The following is an 18,723-nucleotide window of genomic DNA, read 5'->3' on the forward strand; positions in this document are numbered from 1 at the left end:
GAATCAACTTCTTAGTACAAATTTTCCATGAGCCTTCAGAAACTGAAATTTGCAAATTTCAGTTTCTTTAAAATCTGAATTCGAACGTTCTTTTTCAAAAATAAAATATCTCTAGTAGAACAATAAAAAAATAGAACTAAAAAAAGCAGTTCGAAAGCGACAAGGTCAATCTAGCTACCTGTATCTACTCTAATATATAGAAAGGAAAAAATAAAAATGAAATGAAAAGCGGCAACAGCTGCAATAATCACAATAAAAGCAATATCACATATACACATTGATGATAAGTTATTCAGCTTTCACATTATTACTCAATGTGGATTTTAATTACTTGAACACCACAAATAGAAGTACAGTCTACAGCTGCAATACTTCTAAAAACTGGTACTTGTAATCCCAATTTTGAATTTGCTCATTTTGCGGTAGAACTTGTACATTACTTTAATACCTTGTTATTCTGAACTTTATCATCATCGAGTTGCTTGTAGTGTAGCTCAGAACATTCGGATCAAGTATTAAGTAACATTTTTTGCCAGCTATGATGATCTCCTCATATATTCTAACACAAGCTGTGAAAACAATGATGACTTATCTCCCAACAGTTTTGCTGGTGTATCACTTTCAACAGCAATACCTGTTCAATTAAAAAAAAAAAAAGAGAGAAAAAAGTAAAGTATGGTTAGATTTCTCAAATTAATTAAAAATGTGGATCATATTTCAAGGAACTACAAAAGCAGAGCTAGGTATAACCAAAATTACTATCAACAAGCAACTCTTGCTGAAAATAGAACATAAAAACCAATATGCAAGTAAATATATATACTCAGTTCAACTGACAACAAAAAATGACATCGAGAGAACAGTAACCATTGTCAAGAAGTAAGATCATATCACTATCAAGCACTGAGGTTATTCGATGTGCGATTGTTATCACAGTTGAATCTGGGAAGTGTTGCTTCAAAGTCCTTTGTATCAAGCTATCTGTTGCTGTGTCAACTGAAGCTGTTGCTTCATCAAGAACCAAAATCTTGCTCTTTTTCAGAATCACACGCCCCAAGCACAACAACTGGCGCTGGCCCATGCTCCAGTTTTCCCCGTTCTCAGTCACTGCAACTTGAGGTTTGCAAAGATAATACACAGTGAAGTGTTTAAGGCATCCTGATTTTGATTCCCATCTCATATAATACAAGAGTTGAATTTCAAAAGTTCTTTATTGTTTAGTTGTCAATTCAGTGATACTTTTACCATATTTTGTAATGGCATTAATAATTGTTTGTCATTGCTAGAAAACCCGAGATTGATATGTGTTGCATACAATTATACAAATATAGGAAATGTCAGATATAAGTATTAAATTTCTTTCAATAAACTTCTTTCAGACCTGGAGAGTCGAGCTTGAATTCTTTCTTCCTAACTTCATCTCCAAGCTGGCAATAATCCAGTGCCTAGACCAAGATATGAAAGAATCAAGTATATATTCAAATTCAAATATATACATTCTTGAAATGACAAATGATATGTGATATTTGTTTGGAAGGAGACAAAAAAGAAGACAAGTATACTGATATTATTTATCTCCTTTTTTTATTATCCAGAAAGGTGGGTATTATTGACTTGAAGCTATTCAACTACCTCCCAAATCTGAGCTTCAGTGTACTCCTCAAGAGGGTCAAGGTTGTTTCTAATTGTTCCTTCAAACATGGCCGGGTCTTGTGGTATGATACTCAATTTGGATCGTAGATCATGCAACCCGATGGTGCATATGTCAACATTATCAATCAGTATTCGACCAACGGTGGGATCAACTATGCGAAAGAGTGCCTGGATCAAGGTTGACTTGCCACTTCCTGTTCTCCCAACAATGCCAGTTTTCGTTCCACCAGTAAAAGTGCATGAGATACCTTTAAGTACAAATGGCAGTTGTGGTGCGTATCGTAACTATACGAAAAAAGATAACATTAAAACATTAAGGATCCTTATGTTTGCTGCATAGAAAGCTAAGAAGGCTTCTAATATAGTCTCAAATATAGTAAATCAAGGGTAGGTCATTGTCAAGTTCTAATCATTTGAGGTTCAAGTCAATCTTATTTTGGACATCACGTGTAGTATTTTTTTGGTATAATTTATTTCAATTGTACTTCAAGTGGCCGCAATTCATTAATTGCAACTTAATTCATTCTTTGGGAATGAGAGTTTTTGAGCAACAGCATATTACAGGCGAAAAAACACCAATTAAAAGATCCATATACCAAAAGCATAGAGAAAGAACAGAATTGTACTTGTAGATTTTCAAGCAATATTTCTCCTTGTATCGGCCACGAACAATCTAATAACAAATCATCCCGAGTAGAAAGAGGGGGTTCACTAGGAATGCTTGTATATTGCAATATCCTCTCAACAGATATTATGCACGTTTCTAGTGTGCAGAATGACCAGATAACGGATGATAGTTGCATGTTCAAATTAAGCCCATATGTCACAGCAAGGCCAGCAAACCCTATATTAATTAGATGAAAATTTGAAACAATTTGTGTTAGGTGAAATTAATCCATCTATTTGAGTCAGAAACTAGCTTCTTTTCTTTCTTTTTTTCTTTTTTTTTACTAAAAGATTGATATGAGCTAAATTCCTGTATGTAAATTTATATAATGAAATGATCATATTTACCTTGAATCTGAAACTAATACAGCATAATGCCAACTGTCTTTACTATTTTTCAGTTTCTTTAATTTTTTGTGCAATGCCATCATTTAGCAGAGGAAGAACTGTCTTTTAGTTTCTTGAAGTGAAAATTTAATTTTAGATTTACTATTCATCTTGCCCTAGATTTCAATTATAATTTAAATAAATATACATACCTGGATCTATCAGACCAGGCGGTATTGTCACCAAGAACACCAGACAAAAGGCAAAGATGACTGAAGAGAGCATTTCAAGACGCAAAGAGAGCCAATCCATGGCCGCCGAACTGTAGAAATTTGGTCTTGAGAAATCATCCATTAGTCTTCCATATCTTCCCTTGAAATCCAATTCCTTACCAAAACTCCTAATTGTGGTTGAACCTGTTAGAGACTCACTAAATTGTTGGATTATTGGAGCCTCGCACACACCTACTAGTCTCGACAATTCTCTTGCTGTTTCTATGTAATATCTCTGCTTAGAATAATGAATTGTATGAGCAAGTCATCAATTCCTAAGTTTTCTAATCCATATATGTAGAAACTTAAATTAATCCCATTTTGGACCTCTTACACCAATTGTACTAGGAAATTATTTTTGACAAAGAAAACAGGGTCTAGTCCTTTTCTCATTAATCATTTTGTAGTTACAAGAGAAATGTAACCAAAATAAGAAAACGATTCTGCTCAAAATATTTGAGCATAAATAAAATATGGAAATTAAATAAAAGAAAACAACATATTAATCTGTAAATATAATATAAAATTGTATAATAATTGCCTACTAATTAATAAGAGCCAGTCTTTAGTCTAGCGGCTAGGGGCAATACCTTTCATTTGAGAGGTTGCAAGTTTGAAACAATGATGGGAGGGAATTCCTCATGGATATTTTAAGTTAGTTGGTTTGGTTCTTATCTTTATCTCAAAAATAAATAAATAAATAAATATATACATGATTGCCTAGTAACTGACAAAATCATAACTTTCGAATAGTAACCTAACACCTGGCTCTCTGAAATAACACATTTAGGAAACTATATATAGAGAGAAAAGTAGATTTTAAAAATAAGGAACAAATAGGATAATTTTTATTTAATTGTCAAATAAATGTTTACAAATGCTCACAATAAAATAGAAGTTACCTGGCACCAGACACATAGGGCAGTCACCGGAAGAAACACAACAAACACTTGCCATACAATTTGTGACATAACAGTTATAATAGCAAGAAGTTGTATGATTGTAAATGCACAAGAACCAAGCAGATATGGCATGCCTGTATCAACTGTACTCTGATCTGTCGTCGCCTGTGCGAATTAATGATAAATACTCAGTATTGTGTCCAGTAAATTACCACGTACAGTACTAATGAGATATCCTTTCACTTTCCTATTGTATGATCTTTTAGAAATGTAATAACTGCCCGGATCTAATTACCACTATAATATCAGAAAGAGGTATTTTCATTTTTGCTAATGATGATTCTAGATAAAAAAAAATATTTCACCTCCATAAAAGATTGTTTTATTCTATTTATATAATATTAAAATTAAAATAACTAGTTAATGATTTACCCGATTGAGAATCCGACCACTAGGTGTAGAATCGAAAAATGACATAGGCGCACGAAATATACTAAAGTGCATCTTCTCAAATAAAATCGTTGCAGTTTTATAGCCAGCTGTAACTAGAAGCAGAGCCCTTGCCAGTATGCATAGAGAACTCCCAAGTGCCAGTGCCACAAACACAGATATGATCATCATACTACTGACAGGTGGGGCCATATCCTCTGACACTGGGGCAGCCCAAGCCATCCAGTAATTACTCCCTATTTGGAGGATCTGGAAAGAAATTTGTGCGAGGAGGACTAACGGTACCAGCGCCCCTTTGTATGCCATTGTGATGTATTTCCAGTAGACCCAAAATCCTACCTTCCCTTTCTCTCTCTCTTCTTCTTGTACGAGTTGTCCCTTTGGAATTGTAGTGTTTTCTTTTTCTAATGACATCCCCTTCTTGGTTTTCTGATTTGAACTGGATGCATCCAGTTCATTCAGCGAAAAGGAGTCAAGCTCTGACAATGCGTTTTTGTGTGCACATACAAGTTCCATAAACTCCTGGCTAGATTGAAGTAATTCATGGTATTTACCTGATTGTGCTATTTTTCCCTCTTTCATTACCTTCCAAGAAAAAATAAAGTTGGTTAGTACGCTTTGAAAGAAACATCCCTAAGAAAGAAATACCATAAGAAAATTTACCAAGATGAGGTCTGCAGCCGGTAAGAATTCGACTTGGTGTGTGACATAGATCACGGTTTTTGATGCCAGAAACCTCAATAAGCATTCCTACAAAATTTATAGAAATGTAGAATATTGGAATCTTCATTCAATTTCAACCTACAGCTAGAACTGAACCTAAGATAAAAACGTGCATGTAACATATGTTGACAATTAGCGTCGGGATTAAACATTTCTTTCTTATACTCTAATTATCTTTATTTATGGTTGTCGGCAATTGTCATTTTTTTTTGTACTTTGATTATCATAGTGCACAAAATTGCAGTACATGCAAATCCTAAATAAGTTCAAAAAAGTGAAACAAAAAAAACGATTTACCTTGAAGACATGCGACCCAGTATGTGCATCAAGAGAACTAAATGGATCATCAAAAAGAAATATATCGGCATCCTGGTACAGAGCCCTAGCTATCTGGATCCTCTGCTTCTGGCCACCACTCAAATTAATCCCTCTTTCACCAATAATTGTCTGATCTCCATGTGGCAACATCTGCAAATCTTTGTTCAAGCTACATGCCTGAAGCACATTGTCATACCGATCCCTATTCATCTCTGTACCAAACAAAATGTTATCCTGAATCTTGCCACTCTGTATCCATGGCAACTGGCTGACATACGCAGTTGAACCCCACAACTTAACCTCACCAGATACTTTTGGCATTTCACCAAGTATACTTAGCAGCAAGCTCGACTTACCAGACCCCACCGTACCACACAATGCAACCCTTGTCCCATGCAACACCCTAAAATTCAAATCTTTTAATGTCGTTACTTCACTCTCGAAGTCCCATGAGAATGTACCATTCTGCACCTCAACTGCCACCTTGGAGCTCCCTTTGGAGGCCCTATGTGTGACATCATTTGGCAAGTCCTCCAAACATAAGAAAGAACTTAATCTATCCAGAGAAACTTTTGTTTGAATTAGCACAGAAATTGTGTCAGGAAGGCTATATATCGGCCCTTGCAACACCACAAATGTAGCCAAGGCCGAGAGAACCTTACCTGTGGAAAGCGGTATACCCATAACCATGCAAGCCCCAAAAGTGACGACAGCTACAAAAGTTGGCGTTCCCCAGAAGAAAACTGTCACACCAGCGTCCACATAGAGAAGTTTCTTTAGCCAGCTTGCCTCATTTTTTCTCAAATTGCAGATTTTTTGAAGAAATTTCATTTCCCACCCCTGAAGTTTTAGAATCCTCATGTTCCGCAGAACTTCTGAGGTGGCTTTCATGCGTTCATCTTTAGCCCCCATCATTTTATCTTGATAATTCTCTTCTATACGGCTGAGTGGTATATTAGCAAGCATGATCGTAATAGTTGCAGCTAGTGCAAATACCGATGCGATGCCAAGGCTTGAGTACAGTATGGTCAATGCGAGACTGATTTGCATTGGCACCAGCCAGATTTCATGGATGTACCAAGTGAAGTTGCTGACTCGACTAGCATCTACACTCATTATGTTTATCATCTCACCAATCGTATGGCTTTGTCTCGACTGGCTGGATAGAGTGAGTCCCTTTTGGTATATGGTGCCAACAAGAGCCGTTCGTAACCGTACCCCAACTTGTTGCAATTGAAAGCCGCAATGCGTCGAAGAGAGACATTCAAATATCTTGGCAATGATAAATGCAAATACCAACAAGTAACCTTGTTTGGGAAACCGTTTTGTACCATTTAGGTATTGCACAAAGGAGTCAATCAGGTATGGGCCCACATAGGAAGAGAGGTTGGTGACAATCTCATAGATAGCAGTTATGATAATTTCCTGCAGAAAAGTGAAAATTATTGCTTTGACGACTTTAAAGGCTGTGACTCTACCATTAGCACCTGTTTGGGAGTCTAGCTTGGTTTTGAAGATAGGTAAGATGCCATTGGTTGAATCTCTCTCATCTACCATTGGTATGTCTTCCAGTTCCAAAGTTTTTCTGTAGCCAAGAGAGAGCAAGGGACTGATCCAAGAGAATGTAAGACAGGTGAAGAATCCAGCATTGGTATACAGAGAGGAATTTTTTGAACCACTACTAGTATTGTTGCTGTTGCTGCTGTTACAGGTTCTATTTAGAAGAGGTTCTTGGAGAAGTGAATCAGGTTCTCTGGCTTTCCGTGTACCAAAAATACCAGCATAGTTAAGCAACAAGGCCATGAAAAATGACCCGAAATCGAGGACCCAGAAATGTGCCCCGACAATTGCATTATTTTGCAAGGAGAGGATATGTAGAACAAGAGAATATAGAGATACGAGTAGAAAGAGACCAAACAATACTCTTAGTGAGACAGGAAATTTCTTTTCACTCAATCTTCCAAATTCAAATTCCATGTAGCAAGAGAAGAGAAACCAAAAGATGGTTCTGATCACCGAATCCAATTCAATTAGAAAATCTGAATTAGACCATAAATAATTGAAAACAGAGAAGAGTAAGTAGAACAAACCAAGACCAAGAGAGGTGTGAAAGGTCAATTTGTAATACAAGAAATCATTGTTCTCTACATTCTCTGTGGACCTCTCCTCCTTAAACCTTCTACAGAGCCAAACCAGAGAGAGAAAGAGAAAGAAAGCTACATGCAGCGAAACAGAGAAATAGTACAAACTGCTGGGTAGTAACAAGAACCCAAGATCAATTAATAGGTAAACGGCCATTTGTTTTGAGCAGAGGAGCTAGAGAGATTAGACCTTGTTTTAGTGTTTTCTTTTCATTTATTTCTATTTTCTCTTCTCCTCCTTTCTGTATTGGTTTACATATGCAAAGAGAACATGAAACAGGGAGAAATCAAAGTAGTTCTTTGAAGAGTAAAAATCACAGCCATGTTTGAGTAGAAAATGAAGAAGAAAACAGGAAAAAAAAAAATGTAAAATTCCAAGCTCTCTTCCAGCAAATTTTTCCTTCTTTTCTCTTCAGAGAGTATTACAAAATAAGTAGTACATGAGAGAACGGAAAGATCTGTTTTTTTGTTTTTGTTTTTTTTTTTGGCGCGAGTTGCAGCACACAGAGCTTTTGCATCGGTTTTGGTTAGCCGGAAAGAAACCAGAAGAAACATATACAACTTTTTAAGTTGAATATGGATGACTTCAAAACATTTACTTTGACCATGAAGATAATTTATAAAAAAAATAAAAAATTACATGAGTTCAAAGTACCACTATTTTTTTCTCCCTGATTCCTTTATTTTTAATCTGCTAATAATAAAAAAAAATTAAAACTCATATGACAAAACAAATTGTTAGATGGGATTAAAATATTTTTCCCCATCCATTAAAACAATTGTTACTTTTAGATTCTGTTAATCAGTAAGTTAAAAAATTAATGTTCAGAAATTATTCACATAATAATATTTTCACAAATTCTTAGTACAAATTAAAATAAGTCGAAATATTATAATATTTTATATATGCATAGAGATAATTATATAAATCATATCAAATAATTTCATTTCTACATTTCAGTTTAATTTTAGGAGGATATTCATGTATACCCCTCAAAAACTTTGAAATTATGTATTTCCTCCTCTAAATTTTATAATATCATATTTACCCTTCTAAATTTCAAAAACTCACAACTTTACCCTTTTAATTGTCTTTTATATTAAAACTAATTTTAAATTTATGAAGTTCTCAATTTATCCTTCATTAAAAAATAAAAAGCAAGAGCATTTTTCAAAAAAAAATATATCAATTTTCTAATTGATCAGTTTTGGAGAACAAATATGTTATTTCTTTACTTCTGACGCTTACACAAATATATATCTAAATGTTATTGTGTTAGCGACAAAAGTAGAGAAAATATGGTAAAATAATTACTGACTTTGTAGACCATTCATAAGTACTGACTTTGTACCTATCTAAAAAAAAGGTAAAATAATTCTAAAAATATAAAATTTAGTCTTCAAGTAGATTTTCATATGTAAATCCTATTGAATGAATTAGATCGACTATTTAAATTTTAAAAATGAAGATATTAATCCATAGTATAAACCAATCCGCGTTATACATATTGTACCATATATATAGTCTCACTCCTCAAGTTAACATATTACATTACCAAAAAGATGAGTGGGTCTAATTAAAGTACATCTAATTAATATTTTTGATAATCAGAATGTTATTCGATTAAATTATATTTGTAGATGTATTTGTATAATTAATTACTATTTTTTTTTAACAATTTTGATTCAAGTTATTATTCGGTAAAGATTTGAATTGAATAAAGTTCCGTAATTATTCAAACCATATAATAAAAGCATATTTACAACTTCATTTTTTGCGTTGAACAATATTAGTTTGGAGGTCAGTGGCAAAATGTGAAGTTGATATACTATAAAAAAAAAAAAATTAATTGATTCATGCATGTTGTTATACAATTAATATTCCTGAAATACAGAAAGAGCGAATTTTACAAGAAATTAAGAGCGAATGCGGAGTCTGGCTGTGAGATAGAATTTTGCAAACTGGAGAATGTATATTAATTTGACGGGATTAGTTAAAATATAAAGTTGATAAATTAATATAAGACAAAAATATCTGATGTATGCAACAATTACGTCCTCAAATTGTTGTTTATTACGAAAAAAAGAAAATGAATGCAATGCTGAGTCATACAAAACTTACGTGACGGGAAGTTTTACAATATTTATTTGATGGTGGTTGACTGGTTGTCAAAATCTTAAATTGTTTATAATTTACCTGCACAAGGAGTGAATGCTGAGTCAGAAGGAAACCATACATGTGACGTAATTACTTTACTTGTGCAGTGAAGAACATATATATATATATATATTGCTAATTAATTAAATGAAGAAATGCACCTAATATAAAATATATGACCGATATAGACCTTCAATTTAAATATTATACATGACATTGACAGCATCATTAATTAAACCAGGTACAATTCATGTCTTCTTATGTACGATGAAATGAATGTATTAATTGTTTCTCAAGTTAAAACTTTTTCATGCACGAATCTCAAAACCTTATATATGTTCTAAACAAGTTGGTTCAACTGATGATGCATGTGCTTACTATATATCACAGGCCCAAATGTGAAAATTATGCCTTCATTTTCATTCTGTTGCAACCCCACAAATTTACAAGTTTTGAGCCCAATCACACAAGACAGACGAAAACGTCAGGAAACCATGCTTGCTATCTAGTAAAATTATTGTATTACCTCAGCCTCAGGTATCTTAATCTATAGCTATCGATCTATTAGTGTACACCATGCATGCTTTAAATGAATGAATTAGAAAACTTCGTTTTTAATTCTCTCCTGGAATGTGCATGGATTAAATGACAAAGCTAGCTAAAAGGTAATTAGAAATCAGGAAATTAGCAATTCTAATTAACAGCCATGACAAGTATACAACAGTGACCCAGCAGAAACCAACTCGGAAACCAAAGATGTCAAAATTACCAGAAAGCCACAAATTTACCCATTTGATGAAAACCATTGAGTGGTGGAAAAGAAGGATAATTTCCTTATCGTAGTTACAATCAAACAGTCACAAGTCACAACAATATAATAATAATAATAATAATAAAAAACAACAACAACACTCAGCAGAAGTTATAAAACTATTGCATTAATAATTGGACGTAGCTTGTACTTGCATCTAATAGACATACAGCTAGCTGCAGCTACAAAATTTTATTTTCCTTGCACATTTTGTGGCATTATCATCCTGAAATCATCTTAATTCCATGCTCATTTTGCATTAGAACTGCTAAACTATGTACTTTGATATATACCTTGTCATTCCAAATATTAATCACAGTCAAATTGCATGTGGAATTACGTGAAGGATTAATTGGTTAATAACATCTACTATACTGATGATCATCTCATTGTATATTCCAACACAAGCTGCGAAAACAAAGACGACTTGTCCTCCAACAATTTTGCCGGTGTATCATGTTCCACAACAACACCTGTTTAAAAGTAAAAGAATAAATAATTTTGTTTATAATTCACACAATCTATCCAGAAAAGATAATGCACAGCATCTTCATAAATATACCAATGTGAAACAAATTGCACAACAAATTATTTTGATCAAGAACCTCTAGCTAAAGAAACATTATTTCCAAAGAAATTGGTCCAACAAAAACCAAAATGTAATTGAGGGAACACTAACCATTATCAAGTAGGAGCACCATATCACTATCGAGCACTGAGGTGATTCGATGTGCAATAGTTATCACAGTCGAATCTGAGAACTGCTGCCTCAAAGTCTTTTGAATCAAGCTGTCTGTTGCTGTATCGACTGAAGCCGTTGCTTCATCAAGAACCAAAATCTTGCTCTTTTTCAGAATCACACGCCCAAGGCACACCAGCTGACGCTGGCCCACACTCCAGTTCTCTCCGCTCTCTGTCACTGCAAGTAGAGGGTTGCTAAGATTGTAGGAAAAATAAAACATGCTGAATAATTCGGTTTTAGGCCCCTCATTAATTTCCTTGAATTATTATGAGAATATGCTATGTTGAGTTTACAATCAAGGGAAATAATTTCCCAGGTTTTATGAAGGTCTCAAATATTGGATGCCGTTACCAGTAATTGGATAATGTTGGAGCTGGTTGCAAAAGATTAATTAATAAGATCATAAAAAATAAAAAGTAAGTATAAAAAAAACAGCAACAAGCAAATATGATGCGAACCTGGAGAGTCGAGCTTCAATTCCTTCTTCCTGATTTCATCTCCAAGCTGGCAACTATCCAAAGCCTACACCAAAGATATAAAGGACTAAAGTCAATCATCAAATTATTGTGTGTCATTAAATTCCTATATATTATTGTACAAATTTTATACATATTTTACGAAAAAGATTATAAAGGGTCAAGGTTGTGAAAATTCTGAAAAGTGTGCTTTCTTGAATTGAGAACTATTGAAATTATTTACCTCCCAAATCTGAGCATCAGTGTACTCCTCAAGAGGATCAAGGTTGTTTCTAATTGTTCCTTCAAACATTGTGGGGTCTTGTGGTATGATGCTCAATCTGGACCGTAGATCATGCAATCCGATTGTACAGATGTCAACATTATCTATCAGTATCTGACCTACAGTGGGATCAACTATACGAAATAGAGCCTGGATCAAAGTTGACTTGCCACTTCCTGTTCTCCCAACGATACCTGTTTTCTTGCCACCAGGAAAAGTGCATGTGAGACCTCGGAGTACAAATGGAAGTTGTGGTGCATATCGAACCTGTTCGAAAAAACAATATGAGAAGGATCCTCAGAATTGCCTCATGTATGCTAAGAAAGCTAGATGTACACTTTCAGATTGGATTGAGCTACATAACAAATTTCATGTCCTGATCATTTAGCCATTTTTGGGTTTCATTTAGGTTCAAGTCAAATTATTATTTTGATACATTCAGGTAAAGTAATTTTGTTTTGGTTCCGTTTGTTTATGTTCTGGAATCATAAGGGCCTAGGGGATTGAATGGTCCTGGTTGTTCACCTTTCAAACTTCTGACATCAAATTACTGACTTTGGAGTCTCTAATACAGAAGCTACATGAGAAACAAAAAAAGTTCCTTCGGAAGTTTCTTGGCCTAAGGATTTATTGAGCCACAACACATGCAAGCCTTACAAAATTTATATTTTCTTAAGCATTATGTTCAGGTTTAATCACATCCAATGAAATTATAAGCATGGGAAAAGGAATTAAGTGTACCTGTAGATTTTTAAGCATAATGTCTCCTTGTGCTGGCCAGGAATTATCTAATGACAAATCTTTTGGAGTGGAAAGGGGGGGTTCGCTAGGAATATTTGTATATTGCAATATTCTCTCAACAGATATTATCTTATTTTCTAGATTGCACAAATTCCAAACAACCCAAGTTTGTAGCATGTTCAAATTAAGCCCGTAAGTCACCGCAAGACCCGCGAGCCCTGTATTCAAGAAGAAATATAAAAAGCAATATGTAAATTTCAAATAATAAATCTGCTGCAATTTTAAATTAGACCAATGAACCATCTTTACTTTTAAGTATTATGGGAAGGAAAGGAAGAATGTAAGTACTAACGGAAAGAAAGAGCATCATTTAATATTTTAATTCTGTGAAAATGCACAAGGGTCTGCTATTATTAAAAATTATTGGACTAATTAAAAATTCTTATCCCAAATCTTCAACAATCCTAAATTGCAACTGCACTTTGTGCATGTATTTATAAAATGGCCTACCTGGATCAATCACTCCAGCTGGTATAGTCACTAAGAACACCAAAGAAAAAGCGAAGGTGAGAGACGAGATCATGTCAAGCCGAAAACAGAGCCACTCCATGGCGCCAGCATTGTAGAATTTGGGCCGGGAATAATCATCCATCAATTTTCCGTTTCTCCACTTGAAACCTGATTCTTTGCCAAAACTTCTAATCGTGGTAGAACCGGTCAGAGACTCGGAAAAATGTTGTATAATTGGAGCCTTGCATACACCTACTAGCCTTGCCAATTCTCTTGCCGTCTCTATGTAATATCTCTGTTTAAACAACAAATTGTATGAGCAACGAATTACAAGAACAACAATGAAATTCAAAATTCCTCTCCTACCGGCAATTTGCAGAACACTCCAACAACACTATTCATCATATGCATGTTAGTTTTTTTTATTAAGGAATTTACATGAATCCCGTGTTGTGTCTTTACCCGGTTTGTATTGAACAACTGTATAGTCTACCTAAATAACAAAACCCTTCAATTTTCTGAAATTACGTACTCACAAAGCATATTTAAAAGCTAAGTTTGCTTTTAGAACAGCAGTTTTGGTCATGTACTAATAATGAGGTCACAAGAAGGAGATTTTATATATTGAATAGTTAGAATTTTAATAATTCCCATGAGAAAAATAAAGGTACCTGGTACCAAAGGCACAAGGCAATCATAGGAATGAACACAACAAACACTTGCCATGCAACTTGTGACATGACGGCTATGATACCAAGAAGTTGTATCATTGTAAAGGCATAAGTACCGATCTGGTATGGTATGCTTGTATCAACCTCACTCTGATCTGTTGAAGCCTGAAAGAATTAATTAAAAGAAAATTTAATATTATGCCACTCTTATATATGACACACTAATGAGATTTTATAGGATATAAAAAATGCAGACATAAGAATAAGAGAGACCCCTGTATTTTGGATTCTGATTATTTGGTCTCTTTTTTACTTCCATTTTTTTTTTATATATAACTAACTAATTGCAAAAAAAAAAAAAAAATTAATGCATGACTAACCCGATTGAGGATCCGACCACTTGGAGTAGAATCAAAAAATGACATAGGCGCACGAAATATACTCAAGTGCATCTTGTCAAATAAAATGGTTGCAGTTTTGTAGCCTGCCGTGACAAGAAGCAAAGCCCTTGCTAGTATGAACAGAGAGCTGCCAAGTGCCAGTGCCACAAATACATATATAAGCATCATGCTACTGACAGGTGGGGCCACGTCCACTGACACAGGGGCAGCCCAAGCCATCCAGTAATTACTTGCTATTTGAAGGACTTGGAAGGAAATTTGTGCGAGGAGGACTAATGGTACCAGTGCCCCTTTGTATGCCAATGTGATGTATTTCCAATAGACCCAAAACCCAACCTTCCCTTTCTCTCTTTCTTCTTCTGTTACAAGTTGTCCCTTTGGTATGTTAGGGTTTGCTTCTTCTGACGACGTGTCAATCTGGGTCTTCTTGTTCTCAATTTCCTGATTGGAACTGGAGGAATCTTCCATGCGGGAAAAGGAGTCAAGTGCTGACAAGGCGTCCTTGTGTGCAGAGACAAGTTCCATAAACTCCTTTCCAGATTCAAGTATTTCCTGGTATTTGCCTGCTTGTGCTATTTTCCCCTCTTTCATTACCTTTAAAGAAAAATTAAAACTGGTCAGTACACATTGAAAGGAATGTGACAAAGAAGGAAAATAGAACCAAAAACTTACCAAGATGAGATCAGCAGCCGGCAGGAACTCGACTTGGTGTGTGACATAAATCACGGTCTTAGATGCTAGAAGCCTCAATAAGCATTCCTATAAAAGTATCTATTAGTTTAGTTCAAAGAACAGTTATAAATGAAGAAGAAAGTCAAGAAACCCAACCAAAAGTTGCCATAAACCAACTCCTTTAGCATTCTACACTAATTATTTGTGTACTGTTTGGTTGATTGTTGGGTCAGCTTTGAACTTCTTGCAAATCCAAATTAGGGGAAAAAAGAGGAAATTCAACCAAAAAGAGTACCTTAAAGAGGTGTGACCCAGTATGTGCGTCGACAGCACTAAAGGGATCGTCGAAAAGGATAATATCAGCATCCTGATACAGTGCCCGAGCTATCTGAATTCTTTGTTTCTGGCCACCGCTTAAATTAATCCCTCTCTCTCCGATCATTGTCTGATCTCCATGTGGTAGAATCTCCAAATCCTTCTTCAAGCTACATGCCTCAAGTACCTTATCATACCGGTCCCTATCCATCTCCGTACCAAACAAAATATTATCCTGAATCTTGCCACTCTGTATCCATGGCGACTGGCTGACGTATGCAACTGATCCACACAACTTCACCTCCCCAGATAATTTTGGCATTTCGCCGAGTATGCATGACAGCAAACTCGACTTACCTGACCCCACTGTACCACACACTGCAACCCTCATGCCTTGCATTGCCCTAAAGTTCAAATCTTTTAATGTTGGTTCCTGACTCCCCGAATCCCATGAAAATGTACCACTCTGAACTTCAACTGCCACATTAGTACTCCCTTTGGGAGCTCTATGTACCACGTTATCTGGCAAATCCTCTAAACACAAGAATGAACTTATCCGATTTAAGGAAACTTTAGTTTGAATTATCATGGAAACAGTGTCAGGAAGGTTGTATATCGGCTCTTGCAACACCCTAAATGTAGCCAAGGCCGAAAGCACCTTACCGCTAGAAAGCGGTATACCTAAAATAATGCACGTACCGAAAGTGGCGACAGCAACAAAAGTCGGTGTTCCCCAGAAGAGAAACGTGACACCAGCATTAGCGTACACGAATTTTTTGATCCAGCTAGCCTCGTTTTTCCTTTGATTGATAATTTTTTGAAGAAATTTCATCTCCCAACCCTGGAGTTTTAGAATTCTCATGTTGCGCAGCACTTCTGACATAGCCTTCATGCGGACATCTTTAGCCTCCATCATTTTCTCTTGAAATTTCTCTTGCATACGGCTGAGTGGTAAATTGGCCAGCATTATCACAATTGTTGCAGCTAGAGCTGATACCGAGGCGAGACCGACACAGGAGTATAGTATGATCAGAGCAAGGGAGATTTGTATCGGTACCAACCAGAGGTCATGCATGTACCAGCTGAAGAGGCTGACTCGGTCGGCATCTACACTCATTATGTTTATCATCTCACCACTGGTGCGGCTCTGTCTCGACTGGCTGGAGAGAGTGAGCCCCTTTTGATATATCGTACCCACTAGAGCCGCTCGTACCCGCACCCCAGCTTGTTGCAACCGAAAGAACCAATGCCTCATGGAGAGGCATTCGAAAATTTTGGCAACGATAAATGCCAGTACCAACAAGTAACCTTTTTTTGGAGATCGTTGGGTACCATTTAGGTATTGCACAAAGTAGTCAATCAGGTATGGCCCAACATAGGCCGAGAGGTTGTACACCAATGCATAGATAGCTGTTAAAATAACTTGCCCCCAACATGTGAAAACCAAAGCCTTTGCAAGTTTAAAGGCTGTCACTCTACCATCAGCACCAATTTGTGATTCTAGCTTGGTTTTGAAGATAGGTAAGACCCCATTGATTGAATCGCTCTTATCTACCGTTGGAATGTCTTCTAGGTCCAATGTTTTTTTGTGGCCGACAGAGAGCAAGGGACTAATCCATGAGAATGTAAAAATGCTAAAGAACCCAGCATTGGTGAACAGAGAGGTATTTTTGGAATCACTGCTGGTACTGTTACCAGTACCAATGCTGTTACAAGAACCATTTAAGAGGGGTTCCTGGAGAAGGGAATCATCACCTTCATTTTTTCGCTTACCAAAGAAACCAGCATAGCTAAGCAACAGACCAGCTAAAAGTGACCCAAAATCAAAGACCCACAAATGTGAGTCGACAGTTACATGATTTTGTAATGAGAGGAGATGTAGAAGAAGAGAATAAAGAGAAATTATTAGGAAGAGAGCGAACCATACTCTAAGTAAGACAGGAAACTTTTTTTCTCTCAATCTTCCAAATTCAAATTGCATGTAGCAGAAGAAAAGAAACCAAGAAATGGTTCGGACCCCTAAATCCAATTGAATGAGGAAACCCGAATAGGAAAAGAAGTAAGTGAAAACAGAGAAGAAAAGATAGAACAAACCAAGACTGAGAGAGCTTAGATGGGTCAGTTTGTAATAGAAGAAATTGTTGTTCTCTATTTTCTCCTTGGACCTACCCTCACTGCACCTTCTAGAAAGCCAAACTATAGAGAGAAAGAGGAAGAGAGCTACATGGCATGAAACAGAGTAGTAGTAGAAATCTTGGGGTTGTAGCAAGAAGCCAAAATCAATGGAGTGGTGAATAGCCATTGTTTATTTATTTATTAAGAGGAGAGGAAGTGATTGAGAGCTGAGACCTCTTTTCTGCTTTTTCTATTTTCTTCTCTCCCCTTCTATAGTTCTATGTGGATTTTTATATATGCGATGCGAAGAGAGGATGGAAGCGCAAGAGGTCAAAAGAGCAGCTCCTTGGTGAGCAAGGTTCTCCTAGATGGCATCACAGTCACATTGGAGAATAAAATAAAATGCAAATGCAAAATGAATAATTAATTTGAAGTTTCCCCTCTCCTCCGTCAAATTGTTTGTATTTTTCTTTTGTCTTTACTCTTCTTCTTTATTGTTGTTTTGCCTCGGCCCTCGGTGTAGGTGGTATAGGTATCGTAACGGCGAACGAGCGGCCGAATTTATTCTTTTTGTGTGTGTGGCACTGTGGCTTAAAAAAGTAAATTAATTAAAATGCTTGAAATTGTTTACTGGTATTTACGAACCCAACGAATGAGGACACGGTGGAGAAAAGGTCTGCATCTACAGTGAATTGTACGTTGAGATTCTTCTGTTGCAGATAGAATCTATCAAATTATGTGTCGAGGTTCCGACTGTTTCGGTGTTTTATGACTAAATAATCAAATAAACTATCCTGTCAGTCACCTGCCACATTGTTTATGCACTGCCAGTCTGCCACTGCTCTTTCTTTTTTCTTTTTTCTTTTTTCTTTTTTCTTTTTTCTTTTTTCTTTTTTCTTTTTTCGAGGAAATGTGTCACTGCTGACCTTGCGAATGTTGAACTCCAACATTTTAGCGACCATTATTTGTGTTGATCGAATATATTCGTATCCTCTGCATTAATTCCGAAGGGGAATCTTATGAATTTTGACCATCCGATCAGTTTTAAGATTCGTGCAGATTAGATCCGCACTAATATTAAAGGATCTCTTTATCATAAGCAAGAGTCAGATTGGCTCTGTTTAAAATCAGACGGTTGAGATTGATTAATTCAAAAAATTCTCTTTTGAGTTAATGCAGAGGATACGCATTCCTTCCTGCTCTGAATTCATATCATCTGCATTAACTCAAAAAGGAATCTTTTGAGTTAATGAATCTTAACCATCCGATCAGTTTTATGATTCATATAGACTAGATCCGCACTAATATTAAAGGACCTCTTTATCATAAGCAGAAATCAGATTGACTCCGTTTAAAATCAGACGGTTGAGATTTATTAACTCAAAAGATTCCTTTTT

At 35.8% G+C, this 18,723-nt stretch overlaps 2 protein-coding genes across 3 annotated transcripts; both read right to left on the minus strand.

The window, feature by feature from the left end:
- Nucleotides 1-278: 278 nt before the first annotated feature.
- LOC144568769 (ABC transporter C family member 3-like) lies at nt 279-7,843 on the minus strand. Of its 2 annotated transcripts, XM_078319153.1 has the most exons (10): nt 5,291-7,843; nt 4,934-5,020; nt 4,253-4,855; nt 3,821-3,985; nt 2,859-3,153; nt 2,280-2,497; nt 1,633-1,938; nt 1,382-1,445; nt 868-1,107; nt 279-634 (listed from the first exon to the last, which is right to left on the minus strand). In XM_078319153.1, exons 1-10 carry the CDS (start codon nt 7,607-7,609, stop codon nt 537-539), a joined length of 4,395 nt encoding a protein of 1,464 aa, XP_078175279.1. In that variant the 5' UTR covers nt 7,610-7,843; the 3' UTR covers nt 279-536. The 2 variants fall into 2 exon arrangements, 1 of the variants encoding a protein (XP_078175279.1); XR_013515724.1 differs by lacking the exons at nt 279-634; nt 868-1,107 and having other exon boundaries at nt 1,328-1,445; nt 1,563-1,938; nt 5,291-7,645.
- Nucleotides 7,844-10,528: 2,685 nt separating this feature from the next.
- LOC144568768 (ABC transporter C family member 3-like) lies at nt 10,529-17,686 on the minus strand. Its single transcript, XM_078319152.1, has 10 exons — nt 15,192-17,686; nt 14,897-14,983; nt 14,204-14,818; nt 13,824-13,988; nt 13,153-13,447; nt 12,643-12,860; nt 11,863-12,168; nt 11,622-11,685; nt 11,101-11,340; nt 10,529-10,894 (listed from the first exon to the last, which is right to left on the minus strand). Exons 1-10 carry the CDS (start codon nt 17,511-17,513, stop codon nt 10,803-10,805), a joined length of 4,404 nt encoding a protein of 1,467 aa, XP_078175278.1. The 5' UTR covers nt 17,514-17,686; the 3' UTR covers nt 10,529-10,802.
- Between the last annotated feature and the right edge of the window lie 1,037 nt (nt 17,687-18,723).

The sequence above is a fragment of the Carex rostrata genome, chromosome 17, assembly GCF_964058835.1.
Source record: "Carex rostrata chromosome 17, lpCarRost1.2, whole genome shotgun sequence".
In the NCBI taxonomy this organism is placed as follows: domain Eukaryota; kingdom Viridiplantae; phylum Streptophyta; class Magnoliopsida; order Poales; family Cyperaceae; genus Carex; species Carex rostrata.

Coding starts and splice junctions, on each gene's coding strand:
- LOC144568769 (XM_078319153.1), bottom strand. CDS start 7,609: ATGGCCGTTTACCTATTAATTGATCTTGGGTTCTTGTTACTACCCAGC. Junction 1,939..2,279: donor TATTGCTTGAAAATCTACAA/GTACAATTCTGT, acceptor TTTTTCGTATAG/TTACGATACGCACCACAACT. Junction 1,108..1,381: donor ATTCAAGCTCGACTCTCCAG/GTCTGAAAGAAG, acceptor CTCAAGTTGCAG/TGACTGAGAACGGGGAAAAC.
- LOC144568768 (XM_078319152.1), bottom strand. CDS start 17,513: ATGGCTATTCACCACTCCATTGATTTTGGCTTCTTGCTACAACCCCAA. Junction 12,169..12,642: donor TTATGCTTAAAAATCTACAG/GTACACTTAATT, acceptor TTTTTCGAACAG/GTTCGATATGCACCACAACT. Junction 10,895..11,100: donor GGTGCTCCTACTTGATAATG/GTTAGTGTTCCC, acceptor ACTTTTAAACAG/GTGTTGTTGTGGAACATGAT.